The sequence below is a fragment of the Lathamus discolor genome, chromosome 1 (assembly GCF_037157495.1).
Source record: "Lathamus discolor isolate bLatDis1 chromosome 1, bLatDis1.hap1, whole genome shotgun sequence".
NCBI classification, from domain to species: domain Eukaryota; kingdom Metazoa; phylum Chordata; class Aves; order Psittaciformes; family Psittacidae; genus Lathamus; species Lathamus discolor.
The window spans coordinates 5,880,923-5,903,648 of record NC_088884.1 but is presented as its reverse complement, the minus strand read 5'-3'; the positions used below and the strand labels follow the sequence as shown (position 1 = coordinate 5,903,648).

General features: G+C 45.5%; 1 protein-coding gene across 1 annotated transcript in view; it reads right to left on the bottom strand.

The window, feature by feature from the left end:
• The window catches only part of EXOC4 (exocyst complex component 4), a 417,088-nt gene that overhangs the window by 38,753 nt on the left and 355,609 nt on the right, over positions 1 to 22,726 (bottom strand). Inside the window, exons 15-16 of the mRNA XM_065672818.1 lie at positions 4,391 to 4,532; positions 1,873 to 2,051 (exon numbers count right to left, since the gene is read on the bottom strand). Of these exons, the coding sequence (XP_065528890.1) occupies positions 1,873 to 2,051; positions 4,391 to 4,532 (321 nt within the window). The remainder of the gene's footprint in view (positions 1 to 1,872; positions 2,052 to 4,390; positions 4,533 to 22,726) is intronic.

Here is a 22,726-nt window from a genome sequence, read left to right as displayed (position 1 = left end):
GCAGAGCAATGGACCACTACCACTCCCAGAAATCGATGGTCTCTTAATCTGTTATCAAGGGTGGTATTATTCTCTGGTAAACTCAGAGTCTGAAAGAGCAGAAATGAGCCACATTTCAATGTACTTGATGTACAGTCTTTCTCTGATCAGTCTTGAACTTGTGTCTGAATGAGGTCTCCATCTTTCCTCTGCTGCTGAAGGACATAGCCAGGCTGTTAGAAGTCACAGCCACCCCAAAATGATGTACTCGTTCATGTCACATCACAGACAGCAAAAGCCCAGCCTGATTCACTCATACACGGGTCTGTACAAAACTAAATGTAGAAATCATAAAATGATTTGTGTTAGAAGGGAGCTTAAAGCTCACCCAGTTCCAACACCCTGCCATGGGCAGGGACACCTTCCACTGGAGCAGCTTGCTCCAAGCCCCTGTCTCCAACCTGGCCTTGAACACTGCCAGGGATGGGGCAGCCACAGCTTCTCTGGGCACCCTGTGCCAGCGCCTCAGCACCCTCACAGGGAAGAGCTTCTGCCTTATCTCCAACCTGAACTTCCCCTGTTTCAGTTTGATCCCATCACCCCTTGTCCTGTCACTCCAGTCCCTGATGAAGAGCCCCTCTCCAGCATCCCTGTAGCCCCCTTCAGACACTGGAAGCTGCTCTGAGGTCTCCACGCAGCTTCTCTTCTCCAGGCTGAACAGCCCAGTGTTCTCAGCCTCGCTCTATACGGGCGATGCTCCAGCCCCTGAGCATCCTCGTGGCCTTTCGCAGATACTGAAAGCCTTCTATAAGTGGTGGAGGAAACAAGGCCAGCCAGGCTTGCAAAGCCTTCATCCCTGCTGACATATATTATTGGTCAATAGCAGCATCTCTAGTCCCCCCCTCCTTCTGACTTGGAGCAACCACCACAGAAAAGGACACGTATCTTGGCACTCAGGCAAGAGAACTGCGCGCGAGCGCCACAAATAAATACAGGGGAGATGAACCAAAACATGATTTATATTCTCCAAGGTAATCACAACAGATGAGACATCAGAAGAGCTAATGTTCTCTAAATTTAATTTTAGCAATGGAACGGCTACACTTCGGATAGGAACTGTGCCATAATAGAGCTGTGCTTGTAATTTATACACATGCCCTGCGGCTTCCCGAGGAAGAACTGTCCGGCACGTACATCAACTTACTGCTTTCCTATTCAGCATTAGGCCATTTCTCCTATTCAGCAAGAAATTGAATGGAAGCAACAGGGGTTTTGAATGCCCTGTGTTTGCATGGGTCTCACTAATCAATGTGTTTGCATGGGTCTCACTAATCAATCTGCTGTAGGTCACAACAGTATCACGGTCTGCCTGATCCCCAAAAGGAATAGAGTTAAGCTTTGGGGTTACAATGGAGCACATCCAGAACAAGCCACGAGGATGATCAGGGGCAGCAGCACCCCCCATATGAAGACAGGCTGAGAGAGTTGGGGCTGTTAAGCCTGCAGAAGAGAAGCTGCGTGGAGACCTCAGAGCATCTTCCAGTGTCTGAAGGGGGCTACAAGGATGCTGGAGAGGGGCTCTTCATTAGTGACTGGAGTGACAGGACAAGGGGTGACGGGTTAAAACTGAAACAGGGGAAGTTCAGGTTGGACATAAGGCAGAAGTTCTTCCCTGTGAGGGTGCTGAGGTGCTGGCATAGGGTGCCCAGAGAAGCTGTGGCTGCCCCATCCCTGGCAGTGTTCAAGGCCAGGTTGGACACAGGGGCTTGGAGCAAGCTGCTCTAGTGTGAGATGTCCCTGCCCATGGCAATGGGGTTAGAACTGGATGAACTTTAAGGTCCCTTCCAACCCAAACCATTCTACAATTCTATGATTCTATGGTAAATGCCTGACCTTCAAAGATGTACTGGAACTTGTGTTGCTGGAGGCTGGCGCTCATGGCTTCCTCGATAGCACTTATGTCCTTATTGAGCCGGACAACGAGGGGGTCATAGTCCATACTCTCCACATTGGCAACGATGGCGTAGTTCCCTTGTTTAGCCAGTGGGATCAGGTAGTGGAAGCAATGAACTCTGCAAGACAGAAGAGAGAAATATTACAATTCAACAGCCCCAGTGCTAAAGTATCAGTGGGTATGCAAAGTGTTGGCATCCTTCATTTCCTTCCAATGCCCAAGCTAGTAAAAAATAACACTGAATTTAAGCCTGGGTGAAATGTCCCTTGCATTCAAAGGGTAACTCAGGATCAGCACACTGAGATTGAGACACAGAGACTGAAAGCACACACCAGGCTGGCCTGAAGAGCAGAGAGCTGTGTTGAGGTGGGAGAAGCTATGACAGGTATGACCTGGCTTTCATGTCCCCTGTCCTCCTGGAAACCATCCTCAAGGTGGCTGTCACAAGCCAGTTCAATTTAGTGCAATTCCAAGAGTAAAACATTGGATTGTACTTTACTGCCTGTTTCTATGTAATTGTACATAGGACTTTTTATAGGAAAATACTGCAACAGAATGACCTAATCTAGAAGTCCATGGGTCTTTGCAGCAAAAGAAGTGGTTAATGATCTGAGCGTGCAGATTTCCTTTAAGGAAGCAGATCTCTCCATTACTGCACGTGGTTGCAAACACAAAGGGATGAATGTTGGGAAGCTCCTACTTCACTGGGGATTTTCCTGGTTGTTAGCATCTCTCTTTTTCAATCCTTTCCACCTGCTACACAGAGTAACATACTTTGTTGTATTTAAGGCATCAAGCAGGAGCACTAGAGGAGATGGGCAATGGTCTGCTCTAAAGTGAGTTGCATTTAGAATCACAGAGTTACAGAATGGTTTGGGTTGAAGTGACCTTAAAGCTCATCCAGTTCCAATCCCTGCCATGGGCAGGGACCCCTTCCACTGGAGCAGCTTGCTCCAAGCCCCTGTGTCCAACCTGGCCTTGAGCACTGCCAGGGATGGGGCAGCCACAGCTTCTCTGGGCACCCTGTGCCAGCGCCTCAGCACCCTCACAGGGAAGAGCTTCTGCCTAAGATCCAACCTGAACTTCCCCTGTTTCAGTTTGAACCCATCACCCCCTGTCCTATCACTCCAGTCCCTGATGAAGAGCCCCTCTCCAGCATCCTTGTAGCCCCCTTCAGACGCTGGAAGCTGCTCTGAGGTCTCCACGCAGCTTCTCTTCTCCAGGGTGAACAGCCCCAATGTTCTCAGTCTGTCTCCATACGGGAGCTGCTCCAGCCCCTGAGCATCCTCGTGGCCTCCTCTGGACTTCCTACAACAAAGCAATTTGCTCTTATTTCTCCTTAGCCCAAGTGTGATGCAAAGCCAGAGAGGTCTGAGGCCAGAAACCCACGCAGGCTGGTGTCCACACCCCGAGTCTGGTTTACCTTTGGCATCACCTCCTATTATACACAGCTGGAAAGCTGCTCCATTTCCATATCTTACCAATCTTTTCCTGGAATCATTCAATCCTCAGCTCATCTGCGATGCCTGCAATCAAGTGGCCACCAGACGATGGATAACAGGTTGAAGGACTGCTGACAATAACTAATGCCTGCTTGTTTTTAAAGCTGCATAATGACTTCACTAGAGCTCTGCCTGTGTACACAACACAGTATAGCTTGGGATACGTCAGAGCAGAACAAACTCAAGATCCATCAAATCTCATTGCCTGTCTCATGACATCCACTTCTATCTGATGCTTCAGAGGAAAGGGAAGCAATGCAATACACCTGGCCCATAGGATACAAAAGGGAAAATGCTCTCCCAGCTCCAGAGTAGCATAAAGAAAGGGATTTGCTGCCCTTAATTTCTGTATGTGAAGGCAGAAACATCACAAAATTATCCATACCTTTAAAAAAATCCAGCTGGTTTCCTGGTTTGTTACTATTTGAAGTAGGGACAAAAGCTCCTATTTGCAATCCAAAGCACCATGGATAATAAATGTGCAGAGACCTGTTAGGCTATTAGACCACCATTGTGCAGTTTTCTACGGACAAAGCCCCCTCAAACCACAGTATTCCTAGTTTCTGACACATAAGACACAGACTGCCCAAGGAAATTCCACTTTCAGTATCCTGCCTCCATCCCACATTTGGCCATCCATGATGATAGTGATGGGTTCTGGCACTTACAGAATGACCTAAAGAACAGGTTGCCCAGAGAAGCTGTGGCTGTGTTCAAGGCCAGGTTGGACACAGGGACTTGGAGCAAGCTGCTCTGGTGGAAGGTGTCCCTGCCCATGGCAGGGGTTGGAACTGGGTGAGCTTTAAGGTCCTTCCAACCCAAACGATTCTATGATGATTCTATGACCTCTGATGTTACAGCAGGCAAGTATATCTGCCTCAGATGCCATAATATGTATCATTTTAACCTAAAGCCTCCTGAGCTCACCCACAATCCCCAAATCCAGCGTTTTTACCTGACTTCCAAATGCAGAACCAGCAGGCAGCGGTCAGCCATCTCTTGAAAAGACCTGGCCAGCTCACTGAGGGTTTGCAGGATCTGTTCGGATGCAGGCAAGTGTTCCATACTGGCATGGCTGTCTTGACCTGGAGACATGGCTAGCAAGAGAAGACAGTGATACACTTCATCAATACCACCCCCTTTTAGCAACCACAACATCTTGCCTTCTTCCCTCCTAAATAAGTGTGCTCTCTCTCACCTTTGGCTGAGCAATCACATCTATAATTTGGGAGTGTATGAGGCAACAAACTGCTTCTGCAATTGATTAAACTCCAAAGTGCATGTGAGAGGTTTAATCAACTACCAGAATACATTTGCTTGGGAAGGTATTGCTCTGTGATGAGTATTTCTGTAGCTGCAGAATCCAGGAACATTTATCTTGCTCTACTTGAAGGGAGAAAACTGTGGCTTGGGAGCCAAAGCATGGCACCGACACAAAAGATGGTCCTTTTTGGTCACCACAGGCTTCCCTGTGCAATCTCAAGTGAATCTTTCCCTTCAGAGGCATCTGGGAGGCTTTTTTCCTTCTTGTTAATAAAACACAGCTCTTTGGGCAGTAAAGCAATTGAAAACCAGGTAACACGTACGAGTAGGTCCTGGACCGACTGCTTCCCTCCCATTAAGACCTCTTAAAAACCATCTTAAGTTTATCCCACCATCAATTTTGGATTTCATCACAGTTATTTCATCACAGTTACCTGAATCCTGAACCTTCTCCCCTGAAACATAAACTGCTGCCACTCGAGCTAAAGATGTAGTTTCAGGAACAAGAGTAACACACTGTTATCATCCATTCCTCCCTACTTAGAGGAAGCATATCCCAAATATCTGAGTTCAAGTCCTCCTTCAAGCAGCATTCAGTAATGACTTCCTGTGATTAGCAATGTTTGAAATCAGGCAGCCCCACTTAGATGACTTCCACTTGAGTTAAATGATGGGATTGCAAGGGATCTCCTGGATCAAGTCAGTCCCTACAAGCCCTGTGTACCATGCCCTTAAGTATAAACTTGCGTGTATTGCGTTGTTTAGATTTCTGCCCTTGCTGGCTCCTTCAGAACACCACTTCTCTAACAGCGAAGTTCAAATCTGGGATGGAATTCCCAGCCAAAATGTATTCACTGATGTTTCATATTTGGTTTTTCATATGCCAACATTATTATTTGCCTAATGGAGTTCTCCATCCCTGGCACCTCTTCATAGAAACATTTAGGTTGGAGAAAACCCTTAAGACCATCGAGTCCAACTGTTAACCCAGCACTGCCAAGTCCATCACTAAACCATGCCATTAAGCACCACATCTACAGGTCTTTTAAATACCTCCAGGGATGGCAGTTGCTTGACAAAAGCAACTCTCTGCACCCCTTCTGGTTTCAATTCGTTTGTCCTGAATATGGTTAAGCACAGCCTTATGCTGGTGCCACAATGGGACTAGAGCTTTCCCCTGGGGAACACTCTTTTGCTCTCCCATATCTGCTGGTTTTCATGGTTACTTCACATTTCCAGCTCACACTTGTTCTGTGATCAGCCTGGATAACACAGGTATGTTATCTGCTGGCTTTAAGAAACATCTCCTCTCTTTTCTTGCACTAACTCCCATTACATGATAAACACTCAGCCATACACCAATGCAGCTCTGCACAGAAAGGACCTGTACATCACCGAGGACAATAAACTTGCATTTTGACGGAGTCTGATTAAGTAAATGCCATTGCTGCTGTTTGCATTGCCAAAGACCAGCTTTGAACCTACGCTGAGCTGTGGATTTGCTCCTAAAATTAAATACATCTTCACATCTCGTCTGGAAAGAAAGAGAGAAACAGAACAAGGAGATAAAAAGACTCAATTTTGTGTGAAATAAATGGAAACAGAGGTAAACATACAAGACAGAACTGTACAATTAGAGTTGCAACGCAAAAGGACTGCACGCAGCAAAGTGCCTAATTGTGCATCTAAATGTACTGTGAATTAAAGCAGAGAAAAGCAGGTATGGATGAAGCCTTGTAAAACACAGCTCCTGGAAGTAGCTTCCTTGAGCAGCTTCTGCAATCACAGCTGGATTTATGAAGGGCTTTTCTTAACCAAGGAGCACGGTAGAGAAATTCACAGCCTGGCAAATGTTGCTGAACACAATGAACTGGCCTGGGGCATAAAGGAGAAATAACGAGGGAAATGAAGGCAACAATCCAGCCAGGAATAACACGGATGCCCCCTCCCAACACTTCTCCCAGCCTCTCTCTGCTCACTGGAGTCTCTCCCACAAAGAAAATGGAATTATCAGCAAGGGGGTGATGGGTTTATTTACACAGCTTCTTATTCCCAGATAACAGTGGTAAGAGATGACTCTCAGAAGGCGCTTTGGGAGAGCTGTTTGTGCAGCTGCACCCACCTTCCAGCTACAAGACCTTCAAGGGACATTTATACCCCTGGAGGGTGTCAGGATTTTTGGCTCAGGACCCCATCTATGGGTGCTGTTTGGTCACAGCACAAAGCAGGAAACCTCACCTTTATTAGAGGAGGAATAAAACATCTATTTTTACTAAGAAATCCTACAGTTTGAGAAGTTTCTATTAGCCTCACTTCTGGAGATGGACTCTGCAAGAATCATCTCTCTTTAGCAGTGCTGGGGCTGCAGCCTCTAGCTTGATCGTGCCAACTCACTGCAGCATTGCCTCTCTGCAAGCGTTGGAGATGGATGGACCCATCATCCGAAATGCAAGAGTCAGCTCATTTCTGCGGTGGAGAGATACATGCACAATTTTTCCACTCTCCAGAATTCATTTACAGCAATTTAAGTGAAGCTGTAATTATATTTGTCAGTGGAGATAAGAGGAGGAGGGAGATGGGGACAATCCGCTCCTTATTTAAAGCCAGAGTGCTGAAGTCCTTCTGGGTATTCAGAGCCCCCACAGCATGGAGGTGATGGTGTTCCTGCTCACGGCAGGGGGTTGGAGCTCGATGATCTTAAGGTCCTTTCCAACCCAAACCATTCTATGATTCTGTGATGGCCTGGAGGATGCACACCAACTCCTATGCACAATGAGGACACTGGAGTGTACTTTTGCTTTCTAAGATCAAAGGAAGCCTTTCAGAGCCCATCAATTTTCCCTTCTCCTTTGGACATCCACTTCACAGCCCATGAGAAAATCCCATTACTTTAAGTCTTGTTTAGGACAGTTTTACTCCACCATTCTTGGCAACACGAAGCCACAGAAAGAGCTGTAGCAGCAAAAGCTGATCAGAGCCTTAATTATGAAGGGGGCCTTGATTTAAATGTAATTTGGAGCTGGCTTTGGAGTTGGCCAGTTCTTTGGGCAAAGGAGTGAATGGGCAAATGTCCTGCATTGCATGGATATTCAGCACACCAGAGCATACTCTGAGCTGTCTACTGAAAAGAGAGATACCTCCAACTAAAATGCTGGAAAAGCAAACCAGCAGATCAACAGCCATCCACTCCTTCTTCCCCTTCTCCTACTTCATAACCCATTTACACCAAGCTGAACATGAGCTTTCCTCACCAACAAAATACCCACTGGGTGGGTAAGCAGTGGCCACCCTTGCTCCACTGGCCCTTATCATCATGCAACTCAACAGATGAATTTCATTTGTTTTAAGTGAGCTTCCTGTGCTGCTGGATAATAGTTATGGTTTGCTTGGGGTTTCTTCTAGCCTGCTGTAAGCACAGCCAAGGTATCTCACACCGAGGAGAAGGAATGTTTCATTCCAGCAAACCTGAGAAAAAGAAACTTAACACACTTCTTGTCAGCACTGATTTCAATCATTCTGCAATAAAACGCAATGCTGGTGCCTCCAGACAGATTGTGCCTTGTAAATCAATGGATGTAAATTGCCAGACCTCTGGAATATTAAACAAAACCTGCCATGTTGCCCCTAAACAAACCTTGGAACCAACTGAGGACTACAGCAGTGAGTCCCGCCTGCTCCCTGCTTGAGCACAGTGACCACAAACAGATCTCAATGATTTAATAGCACAAGGAGAAAAATCAATCTAAGGTACAGGCTCTGCCTCATATCCAATGCAACCTGAACATGAGAAATGAACCAACATACTCAGGCTTTCCATAGCGTATATGCATTAAAGGGGCAAAAATCCTTCTTATTTGGAATAGGGATGCAGTATGAAACACTTGCTGTGCCCCACAGATAGCATTAGGGACCAATTCACAGCTTTTAAAACTTTAATTTCTTACTCCCTTCCTCTCCAGAAAAGGAAAATCCAAATAGTTGCAAATACACACATGGAAAATGGAATCTAATATGGGTTAGGTGCTGGATTAGGCCTTTAGAGGCTCAAGGGTAACTCTTCTCTCTGCTGGAGACTTTTCTGGGGCTCTCATGCACTGCTTTCTCTTTCTATGCTTTAGTTCCCAGCATGCAAAACCTGGACGACATTGTTTTTATCCATCACTGCCTCTCAAGCTAAATTCTCCACATCTCCTGTTCCTACAGCTTCCAGCGTAACACGGTGATGATGCCAATGGGAGATGAAATGGCTACTCCCAACACCAACAAGAAAGAAGGATATCTGGATATTTAAAGGAAAAAGCATTAGGTGAAGTTGGGATGAATTAGATATGCGATAATATTGGGGTTTCTTTGAAGGAGATAGAGTATATCATATGGTGTGCACATTAGACGCAACAACAGGGACTTAGTTCCAAAGGAAGACTTGTGCCAGGTGAATTCCGTCTTCCGAAGACAAATAGCAGGAGGAAACTAATACTTTTTTAAACATGTCACCATTGCAAAAACACCCTTTCTTTCTATTAAGCACCAGTCTGTTCATCTGGGCCAGAGCTGAGTAAAGGAAAGCTGCTGCTGCAGTGATGCTGGTGAGCAAGGGCTCTAGGAGGTGACAGGAACACCACCAAGATGCGCACAGCCCCAGTGAAAGGTGACACAAGTGGCACAGGGCATCACATCCATGTATGGAGGGAGATGTATGTATTATACAGAGATGTATACATATGCTGTATGGAGATAGGTGCATTCGGATGCAGAGACATGTTAGAACCTGCTGGAGATTAAAAAGCCTGAAGAACCAAAGGGAACCAAACAAAGCAAATCAATGATTTCCTCTCAGTGGGAACGAATACCAGGACTCTCCTCCCAAGCCCTTTTTCTTTTCCTGCTTATCTTTCCTCCCACTTTGATCTCTTCTCACTCTCGAGATGCCATCCTGATTTCATTTGGAGTGTAAGCTCTCCTAGGAGCAGAGGTCTTCTCTTTTTATCCTCTTGCAAAGTGCTCTGCACACCTGCAGTGCTTGAGAAATAATGAACAACAACAACAACTATATGCAACCCATATGGCCACTTGGACCTGTTTCTGGCTGCCAGAGCATTATTTGAAGCTCTAAAGCATAGATCAGTCACTGCCTGCCTCTAAACTGCTCTGTTTGGGGATCTCAGAGCAGCAGCTTTATAGAAAAGGGCTGGAATGAGCCATAAAATCTGGAACTGGATTTTGATTCTCCGGAACTTCATGAGATTCATTCCTGGGCTGCATCAAAAGGAGTGTGACCAGCAGGTTGAAGGAGGTGATCCTGCCCCTCTGCTCTGCTCTTGTGAGACCTCACCTGGAGTATTGTGTGCAGTTCTGGTGTTCTCAACATAAAAAGGACACAGAGCCATTGGAACAAGTTCAGAGGAGGCCATGAGGATGATCAGGGGACTGGAGCACCTCCCATATGAAGACAGGCTGAGGAAGTTGGGGCTGTTCAGCCTGGAGAAGAGAAGGCTGCGTGGGGACCTAATAGCAGCCTTCCAGTACCTGAAGGGGGCCTATAGGGATGCTGGGGAGGGACCCTTCATCAGGGACTGTAGTGACAGGACAAGGGGTAACGGGTTAAAACTTAAACAGGGGAAGTTTAGATTGGATCTAAGGAGGAAATTCTTTCCTGTTAGGGTGGTGAGGCACTGGAATGGGTTGCCCAGGGAGGTTGTGACTGCTCCATCCCTGGCAGTGTTCAAGGCCAGGTTGGATGAAGCCTTGTGTGGGATGGTTTAGTGTGAGGTGTCCCTGCCTATGGCAGCGGGGTTGGAACTGGATGATCTTGAGGTCCTTTCCAACCCTAACTACTCTATGGTTCTATGATTCTATGAGTTCAGGAACCAAAGCTAGATTTTGGGCTTGATGTCCTCCCCCTTCCTTTTCACAAGCGTGAAACCTAAATTGTTCTCTTTATAGGTTTTAAATATAGAAAAAAATCAGCAAGAGCAGTGACACCTTCCAACACTTCCAAGATCACAGAATGGTTTGCATTGGAAGGGACCTTTAAAGGTCATCTAGTCCAACCTTCAACCTTCCTCCTCAGCCCTGATCTCTGCAAAGCTCTGAGACATAAGAGAACATTTATCACAGCTGATCATAGCAACTGATAGAGAAGCACAGGAAAGACCAAGGATTCTTGCTAAAACAAAACAAATACCAAGGAAGGACATTTAAGAGGTTGGGACCTTTCTAACAAGAGATGGGAGGATGGAATTACCTAAATACTCAGCACTGGTCCGGCTCACCTTTTACTGGGATCAATGGCAAAATGACTTGCTGGTGCTGAAGGGGCAAAGTTATGTCAGCACTTAAAGGACAAGAAGTAAAGAGAAAGCAAGCTCAGGGACAGCTTCTCATTAATAGTACTCATAGTAAATTCCTACTAATGAATTCTGTTCTCTAGCAGTGGCAACCAGGACTGTATGGGAAGATACTTAAGGAAGGGATTTTCTCTTGAGGTTCTAACGCGAATGGAGGAGGAAGGAGCACTTGTGGCTCAAACCTGCGAAAAGCAAGACAAAACTGAAGGCTGGCACCTTCCATGTGCTTCTGCCCTTCACTCCATGTTAAAATTCAACAGTGTGAGAGGGGGACAAAGTAGCGTGGTGGAAAAAAATCACTGCAACCTCATTGGCGATGAGTGGTGATAAGCAGGCTGGGCTGCGGTGCCCAGCCGTTCAGTAAACACTAATGATGAGGAGAGCACAGACTGTCACTGGTGATAAAGAACGGGCTAAACACTCTATTAGTTTTTCATTTTGTGAATTAATGTTTTCTTATGGCGTGTGTACACTCGCCACTTAATGAATTGTCTCGTTAGAGCTGCCTGCGGAGCTCCTCGTCTGCCTCTGCTGGCGGGCATAAATTGCACCCGGAAATTAGCACTTTGAAATAGGCAATAACTCCTCCAAAAGCGGTTTGTTTGCCATTACCTTCTGCAAACATGCAGCCTCGGAAAAGGGATAATCAGGAGGGACAAAAAGGTATCTCTGAGGGCAAAAAAATTCTACTTCCATCATATGACAACACGCTGGTTTGGTTGCTTAACACTTTTCTTTAAGCACTTTGCATTCAAGCGTGGAAAAGGCTTGGAAACCCCACCAGACCTCTTGGGTCATAGAAAAAACTCTGAAGAGCAGGGTTTTTTTCACTAAATAAAGTGAAATTGTGAAGGTGGAGTGAGGAGTAGGAGAGTTATCACAGTTGCAGACAATCAATATTGAAGGATCATAAAATCATAGAATGGTTTGGGTTGGAAAGGACCTTAAGTTTATCCAATTCCAACCCCCTGCCATGAGCAGGGACACCTTCCACTAGAGCATGTCACCCAAGGCGCTGTCCAACCTGGCCTTGAACACTGCCAGGGGTGGAGCATTTACCACTTCTCTGGGCACCCTGTGCCAGCGCCTCAGTACCCTCACAGGGAAGAGCTTCTGCCTTATCTCCAACCTGAACTTCCCCTGTTTCAGTTTGAACCCATCACCCCTTGTCCTATCACTGCAGTTCCTGACAAAGAGCCCCTCTCCAGCATCCCTATAGGCCCCCTTCAGGTACTGGAAGGCTGCTCTGAGGTCTCCACGCAGCTTCTCTTCTCCAGGCTCAACAGTCCCAATGTTCTCAGCCTGTCTCCATACGGGAGCTGCTCCAGCCCCTGAGCATCCTCGTGGCCTCCTCTGGACTTGTTCCAACAGTTCCATGTCCTTTTTATGTTGAGGACACCAGAACTGCACACAATGCTCCAGGTGAGGTCTCACAAGAGCAGAGTAGAGGGGCAGGATCACTTCCTTCGACCTGCTGGTCACGCTCCTTTTGATGCAGCCCCGGATACGGTTGGCTTTCTGGGCTCAAGCGCACACTGAAGCTGGCTCATGTTCAGCTTCTCACCAACCAATACCCCCAAGTCCTTCTCCATAGGGCTGCTCTGAATCACTTTGGAAAGTTCAGGATTTGCTGTGCCAGTGCTCGCCAACTACAAAACCTCCTCTATGTTACATTTCTCTGTTTTCAGTTATTTATAATGTAACCTTCCCCTTCCCTACCCCCCACAGAAATATTATTTCTTGGGCTGAATTCTAGTAGCTCAGAAGTGACTTGATTTAAAAAGCTTAGTAAAAAGGCGTTCATCTGCTCTTGAGCTACGGAATGTATTTGTTTGCCTGTTCGGTCTTTCTCACCCTTCTCTGTGCTTGGTCAGCCAAAACCAGCAATGTGCTTCATCTTCATTCAAGACAGGGCAAAAGAACAGCTCCAGTAAAGTCAATGGAGACACCTCCATCAATCTACACAGAACCGAAAGTTCATCCCCGAAGAAATTTCTTTACCCATTTGTCCCTGGTTTCAATACGAGGAGAAGATAGTTTGAAAATTGTCACCATTATTCAAATTTAAGTAGGGGAGATTTATGCTGGATGAAAGGAAGAAGTTCTTCCCTTCTCTGGGTACAGGGTGCCCAGAGAAGCTGTGGCTGCCCCATCCCTGGCAGTGTTCAAGGCCAGGTTGGACACAGGGGCTTGGAGCAAGCTGCTCCAGTGGAAGGTGTCCCTGCCTGTGGCAGGGGTTGGGACTGGATGAGCTTTAAGTTCCCTTCCAACACAAACCAGTCTGGGATTCTATGATTTGTGAATGAACGAGCAAAAACAAGTGGAAGGAAAACAGAAAACAAGGCCAGCTGCTTTGTACAAGGCACTGTGTCCTTAGAGCCATGATGTTAGCTCAGTTGTTTAAAAAGAATTCTTTACAGCATTCAGAATGAACATAATGTGTGTATCATCACATTAACCATATGTCAAGGATATCTGACTGGGAGCACACCAGCTCTGCCATTAACTCACTGGTGAGCACCGAGCAGGAACACTGGGCATTTGTGAAAACACACTGTGTGAATCAAGGCAGAGGGGAACAACAGACATTTATGCACCAGCTGCATGGAAGATTCTCCACACCGCTGTTAGGATGTGTCCTACATGAACTGAAATGATTTTTTGGCAGCTAAAAAAGAAGGAAGATAAGCTTTGGCCAATCACTTGAATTAATATTACCCACCCCCAGCCTATACTGAGCTGTCAGCCTGCACATAAAGCTTCCTCAGAACTACTAAAGAAACATCAGTGATACTTACAAAGTAGCATAACTCAGCCTTTAACTAATAACTGAGGGACTGAGATGCTTTGTTAAGGGACTGGTCAATGAGGGTGATGCTCCAAACCATCTGAGATTCCATATAACTTCCCTTGCAAACAGAAGCATAAATTTAACCTTTTCCTTTCTCTCCTCAGAGATATTGAGCTGACCTTGCCAGTAAATGCCATTAAAACATCATTGCAAAATATCCTGGGTAGAAGACGTCCTGAGAGGGATCTATTTCTAAAAGGACCTTCAACCTCCCAGTCTACTGTACTCACTGCAAGGGCAAGGAACAGAACTACCGGTCAGTGGGTGTCCTGATGCCCGAGAGCAAAACTGCTCTTCTTTGCATGAAGCAGGGACAAGGTGAAGAAAGTGTAATGAAGATCAATGCAATTAAGAAATACATTGAGGATCCTTTTTTTTTTTGGCTGTTGACAATTACAGACAGAAGTGTTTTAGGAGCTGTTTGCGTTTAAGATTGGTTTGCAATGCAAGAGGAGGAGCAGCAGCGAGGCCTGTGCTCGATGACAAACAAGAATGAATGAATGCTGTCCAGGAGGATACAGAGAAAGGTGTAAATATGAATATCTATGGGAACTACAAAGGGTTTTCAAATGTAAGCTGAACAATGGGAAACACACAGAATCCACTCACAGGAAAAGAGAGAAGCACAAAGATGACCTTAACATCAGCAGGAACATTGGTTATGTTTTGCAATAGCTACATCCGATTCATAGTTTGATTTCTCTACAATTCCTGCTTATTTAAGAGTCATTTCTCCCAAATCCCATACAAATACAGGTGCTGCTTAGATCAGAATGATCCTGTAGTCCATGCATCATGGCAAAGTGACCCATTGCTGATGTTAATGATTGACCATGCTTTTTAGTCCTGTCACTTAGTTTTGAGGATGATTTTGCCCCTTCCACAGTATAGTAAAGCTGTCACCTCTAACAAACCCAGGAGAAGCAGATGGACTGATGCTATTAATCTTTGACACCAACGAGTTGTTTTCTTCAGAAGACATAGAGAGATCCTAATGCATTGAACCAACTGGAGTGAACCGCAGGCTGGTTGGAGTTATTTCCACATAGCCTTGATTTGCTGGTGTTACTCATGAGGATCCTCATTGTAAAATAGTTGGAAAGCACTGCTAATTAGGTGACTTATTTACATGACAATCCCCTGCGTTTAAGGCTGGTGGGTGGGAAGGAAGAAAGATGGAACAAGAATAATTAGCGTAATCGTGATGGCAAGCTAAGTGCTGACCCCACAGCACCAGATCAATAGTGGGACAGCATCACAGTGGTGCGTCTATAGTGTGAGATAAAGAACCATAAACGCTGAGCATCCAGGTCAGAAAAACAACATCTCATTTTCTAACCATTAAATATTTGATGTAAAGCATTGAGGCTGGGGAAATCTGCAACCACTAATCCATAAGAACAGCTTCACTGCAGACATTCAAGGGGAAAAAAGACCCTGAAAGGCACTAGATCAGTTTGACGAGAAAACAAGAGCTTTTAGTTGGCTGATGACTGTGTTTCATTCCCTGAGACCAAGCAAAGCAGACCCATATTGAAACCATAGAATTTTATCACCAATGTTATAGATCAGGCAAAAGAATCTCTAAATACTCAGGTTTACCAAAGCAACCCTTTCGTCTTCATGAGGTCAGCAGTTCCCTGTTGGTCTTGAAGGTTAGTTTTGACATTTTGCTGTTCCCAACAAATTTTCCATGGTTTTAGTCCCTGCAAAAGCCAACACAGCTCAGATGGTACCAGTAGGACTCTTGTCCGCTGCCTGAACTGCTCTGCTCAGCTCTTGGTCAGTTTCAGATGGTGTTAAGAGACCAACAGACACAGCTTTGCTTTCAAATCCAAGACAATTTTGCTGAATTGACACTTAGAGGGGTAATAATCCCATTTCAATGTTCACTCAATCCATTCAATCCACAGGCTCTTTGGGAGAAAATACATCCATAGTGTTGCAGACAGCCCTTGGAATCATTGACAAAAGGCTCCTTAAATGCTCTATGTCAGGATGGATACTTAACATTTCCTCTCCAAATGGCTTTTGAAAGTCTTCTGCTCTCTTGACTGGATCCCCCGTTAGGCTTTTACAATTCAGCATGGAGCAACTTCAAGTGATGCGATGTATCTGCTGAATCCAAGGTCTAAATATTAGCTAGGAGTCTGCAACCTGTTTGTAGCAGCTTTCTGTAAGTGTAGGTACATCTGTAGCTTCTATTAAAGCTACCAATGGTGATTTATTAGCACGTGATCACAGATGGTTTGGTTTGGCCTTAACAGACGCACGTGTTACAGTGGCTGAGGTTGGCAAAGCTCTCCTGTCCTTGCTCAAGGGGAGTCCCACCTGGGGAAACCCATGACTTGAGACAGGTATCTCGGTTCTTGATTAAGCACCAGTTCCAGGCATGCTGTGGACAACGGTGCAGCAATAAGGAGATGACACTGGGCATCTCTGCAGCATCCAGAGATGTCAGCAAAGAACAGGTTGAGCTGTGTGGATATGAGCCATAGTGATGCGCGTAAGACGTCTACGAGGACCTTTTCCTTTTGATTTCCTCCGGTTCTCCTCTGAACCAGCTAGATCAGAATGAAGATGTCCCACACCATTTTGAACCAAGTGTTCCCAGGCAAAATGAATACACTTGACCTAGGTGCAGGGCTTGACAACCTGATCTTATTGCAGGACTACCTACAGTCTTGTGGTCAGCTCAGGGCATGGACAAGGTGAACTTCATGTGTCAAACACGCTGTAGACACCAAGTGGTTTAACATGATCCTGATCAAACAGTCTGCAAGGCAAAGGTGGAAAGGGATCACCCCAGGAGACCGGATCTCTGTTCAGATATGTGCACAGCTTTGAGATGGAAAAAGGCATTATGGATAATCATATTATGAAGGTTCAGAACACTTGGGAAGGGGATGTGACCACGTTTTGGACATCTGCAGAAGAACACCAACTGTTCAGTTACTGGAACAGCAAAGAAAAGTACTGGAAAAAGAGATTGCTTAAGAAGGTAAAATAGAAAGCTGTCATTTAGACTAAGCTACACCGAAGCAACAGGTATTCGTTAAATAATACAAGCACTCAAGATTTATCTTCATAAGTTAATGGCAGACATTTTGCATTTGTTAGAAATGTGCAGCTTTTTCTGGTTTAGAAAGAAATGTACCTTTGTGGCAATAACAAAGCAACAGAATTCGCTAAGTCCTTCTCCCGCATGAGGTCAGGCACGTGTTGATCATCTTTAATCTGGCTTTTAAATAAGGTTCTCTATTAATAGATCCCTACAAATAAAAGTTCCCCGTGAGCAATCAATACAGCAAGATGTGTTACAAGTTCAGTGACAGTCAAGAAAGAATAAGCTCCAACCTGAGAGAAATACAGCCCCATTTAAGAGCTAAATTCAGTTCATTAGAAACACCAGGGTTAAACACAAAGACCTGCCTGAGTTCACCACCGCTGTGTGGCCTGACTACAAAATGAAAGGCATCAATTTTACCACTGCATTGGGCTTGATTTTCATTTGTACTCAGACCCCTTTACACCACTGTGTCAGCAGAAAGGGGCCTGAAAGTGCCGGTAAATTATAGCTCCTTTACTCTGGCAGAGTGGTATAAAGGGGCTCTGCCATCAATTTTCAAAGGCATCGCTTTCTTGAGTGGTGCAGGATGCTTTCTATTACCCATCAAAGCCTATGGGGCTTACAGAGCAAGGGAAAAAGGGAGGCTGACCCTCTGGTGCAAAGTGGTCCAGAATAGTCTTGATCCTATAATGGCCTTCACTAACCTTTTGAAAGTATTTTGGGATGTATGGCTGGAAAATGTGATGCAAATGCTGGGGATTATCATTAACAAGAGCCGGGCAGTGACAGTGAGCTGCAGGATTTGGTAAAAAGCTGTAGCACAAACCCTTTTTGCTCCCTCCCCTGCCTTTGAATGAAGTCATAGCTCACCCACACTGCTGCAAACCTGGAGGGGAAGTGCTGACCATCTGCAGAAGAAGTGGTGAAGGCATGTTTCACACACTGCCCTTTCACTGTGGGATGAAAGCACCCATGAACAGGAGAGTGCTTCAGCACCCTCACAGGGAAGAACTTCCTCCTTATATCTAACCTGAACTTCCCCTGTTTCAGATTGAACCCATCACCCCTTGTACCAATGAAGAGCCCCTCTCCAGCATCCTTGTAGCCCCCTTCAGACACTGGAAGCTGTTCTGAGGTCTCCACGCAGCTTCTCTTCTTCAGGCTCAACAGCCCCAATGTTCTCAGCCTGTCTTCAGCCTTTCTCAGCCTGTGAAATGGGGAGGAAGCCACGTTCTCCCAAGCGTCTGTGCAAACCCCAGCTTTGGAAAAGAAGCGTGGCATTCCCACACTTCCCATTACACCCACATGCAGCTGGATTAACCCAACACAGGGATTAACTCTGTGTCTAATGCAAACCATTGGAGTGGAGTACCCACCTCTGCCAGTGAGAAAATGCAATTCATGTCTGTGGAGTGCCAAGCAGGTAGAGGAAAAATGGCTTCATCCTGTTTGTTCTGCTGTGGATCCAGCCGAGTTAAGATGTTGGACCTGAATTGATTTTTAAGGTCCCTTCTAATCCAAACTATTCTATGGTTCTATGTCCTCAAGGGCATGGGTGTCCCAGCGAGGGAGGGAGTCCTCGGAGAAGGTCTCCCATGCATCTACTCTAATACTGGGTTTCTTTCCCTATAAGTAGGCAGGGTTGAGCTGCACAGGTTAATTCCAAATGTGTACTCTCAGTTCTTGAGAGTTCACCTTCTAGGTTCTGCCACTGCAGACACAGGGCCAGCCCGGTGTCTATGTGAATCCAGGTTTGCGTTGAAGATCTTGACTCTTTGCTCCTGAAGGAATCTTTGCTCTACTGCCAACTTCCAAAAGACACTAGGAGACAGGGAGGAGCTGGTACTGAAAAGTCAAGAGCTTCCATCACTATCAAAGAAATCATTGGTTTAAGTCTGGTTTTAGAGTCAGTATGTTTCAAATTCTTCACGTTTTTGAGGCTTTTCTCCAAGGAAAAGGGAAAGCATCCATGTATGTATGTGGTTTTCAGCAAGATCCTCACCCAATTGCATGAATCCAGGACCTGGAGTAGTACAAAAAGCCAACAGACAAACAGCCCACAGTAAGAACACTCAGAGGTTTTTATCCATTTCTGCCTTGATTTCAGTCCCCTCCTGATCCAAAGCTTCCTCTAAGGGGGCTCTTTGATGCACCTTCCTACTTTGACTAAATATTGAGCCTCAGGATCAGTTTCTAAAGAGATTTTCTTCTTGTAGAGAAGGCAATGACAGGAAAGGAGATGCCTTTCTTGAGACTACTGCCAGAGTTCTGCTTTTCTAGATAAAATTGCTAAGGTACTAAAATGGTCTCCTTTATTAAGGACAAGAAAGAAGGGATGCAGAGAAAGTGCCCACGATACACTAAGCAAACCTTTGGGTGGACACAAGAACATCTACTTCTCTATAAATGTACGTGGAAACATGGCACATGGGCCAAAACTTTACTTCCAATAAGCCATCTAGAAGAGAAAGCCAATCCTGTTTTATGTGTGCTCTACGAGAAAGTAATTTCAAATCCCACATTTCAGCCAGTCAGTTGTTAATGCTGACTACAAGGATCTGAAGTCAGGAGATGCCAAGAGCTGGCTGCATTTAAAAGGGTAGCTGCAACTCCGTAAGCTAATGGCTAATCTTTCATCTTCCTACCTACACACAGCATGCAACCATCTTAAAAATGTAAAGCTCGTCCCAGCTCCTTCATCATGCATAATAATTCCTTCTTTGTTAAATATTCAAAGGGCTTCAGAAGGCTGAAGCTCTGGCGAGGGAAAAGGATGACTTTATGTTCTATCTGCATAAGACAAGGCAGAGAAGCAGGAGAGGAAGAGAAGAGGAAACCCTACTTCCATTTTTCATATAAAACCTATTTAAAATTTACTTGACTTCCTCAGTTAATTCATCTTCTTCCAGCAACTTTAATCCTTAAATGGTTACTGTTAAAAAGAAGTTTGTATTCCCTCAAAAGACAAGAGCAAAAGAAAATGACTTTGTCATATCTGACTGGTTCGGAAAATACAAAATCCAATTCTGAAGGAGTGCAGATAAGGGAAGAGCTATGGAAGAGCCATCAGCTTAGCAAACACTAAATAATGAAGAATGCAGAGACTGCCCAGCATGATAAAGCACTCTATTAGCAAGACTGTTTTTAAATGAGTGATAATTGTGGCACAGCCACAGCAAAAGGTTATTGAATTTTTATCTCTAGGAAGGGGCTTTTCACTGCCTAACCAAAAAGCCACCAACAGGTAGTCATCTTTTTAGCATTGCCCAAACCATGTCCATACCTGCCCAATTCCACTGTGTGGTTTCTGAATACTTATAGCTATTTCTATAAATCACAGAATCACGGAATGGTTTGGATAGGAAAGGGCCATAAGATCACCCAGCTCCAACCACGGGCAGGGACACCTTCCACTGGAGCAGCTTGCTCCAAGCCCCTGTGTCCTACCTGGCCTTGAGCACTGCCAGGGATGGGGCAGCCACAGCTTCTCTGGGCACCCTGTGCCAGCGCCTCAGCACCCTCACAGGGAAGAGCTTCTGCCTTGTCTCCAACCTGAACTTCCCCTGTTTCAGTTTGAACCCATCACCCCTTGTCCTATCATTACAGTCCCTGATGAAAAGTCCCTCTCCAGCATCCTTGCCCATTTGCAGCCAAGGAAGCTTTGCTGGAAAAGCTACCTATTTTCTACCAGGAAGGAATACAGGACCACCACCACCATGTTATAGACTTGCTCGAGAAGATGGTATTTCTGGCACTGCATCAAAAATCCTGGTCTCAGTCACTCACTAAGTGCTTTGCTGGTGCCCTGAGTGAGATCAAGATGTAATCTCACGCTGCTGGGCCAGAAAACAGAAATGATCAAAGACCTGTATGTGTGCTCTCATGATGCACTGGGCCAACATGTGGTAAGCATGGAAGATAAACCCTGACCACTGCTACCAGTAATGAGATTAATCCTCTCGTTCAAGCGCAGACACTTCAACACAGCATCTAGTCCAAGGAGAGAAAAAGCAGAAGACAGAGCTCCTCAAAGGAATATAACAAGGGCTGTCCACCCAAAGTCAGCTACCTAAAAATTGAGCTGTGTGACCAACAGCCCATTAACTTGTGTATGAGAACCACTGATTCCAGCTGATTTGAACTGGAACGCTTGGGTTTCACGTGGACATGTCTTAATGTCAAAGTTACTGATGCTGAAATGACAAAGCCGGCTGCACCTATGGTGATCTGAATCCAAACTTGGTGAGCATCAGTGCGTAGCAGAAACCCCCTTATTTAGCTTAGCTTTCGGTCAGTTATTCCCCTTCCTCCTTCCCCCTCATGATCACTGCTGTGGCTTTCAGCAATGATGCTCATGTATTCAGATGATCAAATGACAACAGAAGAGAACAGAGTAACTCAGATGACAGTTGAGTGTTATGGAATTAACATTGTCTGAATCTCTGAAACAACAGGTAGTTCCCATTCTAACACCTCCCGGCTCCGTCTAAGCACATTGACGCTGCTCTTCTCCTCCTGCCCAAGTGGGATGGAAAAAGACATCTTATCTCATTTTTCCTCTGCTGTTCATTCTTATTCTTCCCCAAAAGAATCACACTCCCCTCTGTATCACTGGAGCTTGCTGGATTTGTAAATACATCCGAATTATTGCACCACCTCTGCCCCACGGCATCTCTTTTTACCTCTCCCATATAGATTGCAGTCAGCTCTATTGATGTTCCATTTATGAGATATACTCCACCAGGTTTCATTTACAACTAGGAGTTCAAGAGCCTCTAACATTTTCCAACACTCCTCGTTCTTCCTATTGTTTCGGATCCTCCTGACATTTGTGTACAGATATTTTAGTGCATTGGTATAAAGTTATTACAAAGGAAGATGAATTTTTATTGTCAGGAGGACGCTGCCAAGTGAAATACTGCACTTTGTACTTTCATGTTTATTCACTGCTCCGTGTAACGTCCTCTCAGAAAGCTGAAAGTCAGGCTCATGCCCTGTAATGGTTGGGAAATACTGTTAAATAATCTAAGTTTGAACTAGAAGGGAAACTATAAATGATGCTTTTGATTTTTAACAGCTTCTGACTGTTAGAGCACAACTCCTTAGCCCCAAGTACTCCCCCGGAAATTAAAGTGCTCTGAATAAATATCTGGCTACTGAACACTGATTGCATTTTCCACTGGGTTTGGGTTTCTTTTGTTTCAAAAAGATCTCAGCCTGTGAAAGCAGAGGTCATTCAGGTACTGAGAACTCAAAGCATGGGTTACAGGAATGTTAAAGCTACCCGTAGTATTTAGAATCATAGAATAGTTAGGGCTGGAAAGGACCTCAAGATCATCCAGTTCTAACCGCCCTGCCATGGGCAGGGACACCTCACACTAAACCATCCAACACAAGGCTTTGTCCAGCATGGCCTTGAACACCACCAGGGATGGAGCATTCACAACCTCCCCGGGCAACCCATTCCAGTGTCTCACCACCCTAACATGAAAGAATTTCCTCCTTAGATCCAATCTAAACTTCCCCCGTTGCAGTTTTAACCCGTTACCCCTTGTCCTGTCACTACAGTCCCTGACGAAGAGTCCCTCCCCAGCATCCCTATAGGCCCCCTTCAGGTACTGGAAGGCTGCTCTGAGGTCTCCACGCAGCCTTTTCTTCTCCAGGCTGAACACCCCCAACTTCCTCAGCCTGTCTTCATACGGGAGGTGCTCCAGCCCCTGATCATCCTCGTGGCCTCCTCTGGACTTGTTCCAGCAGTTC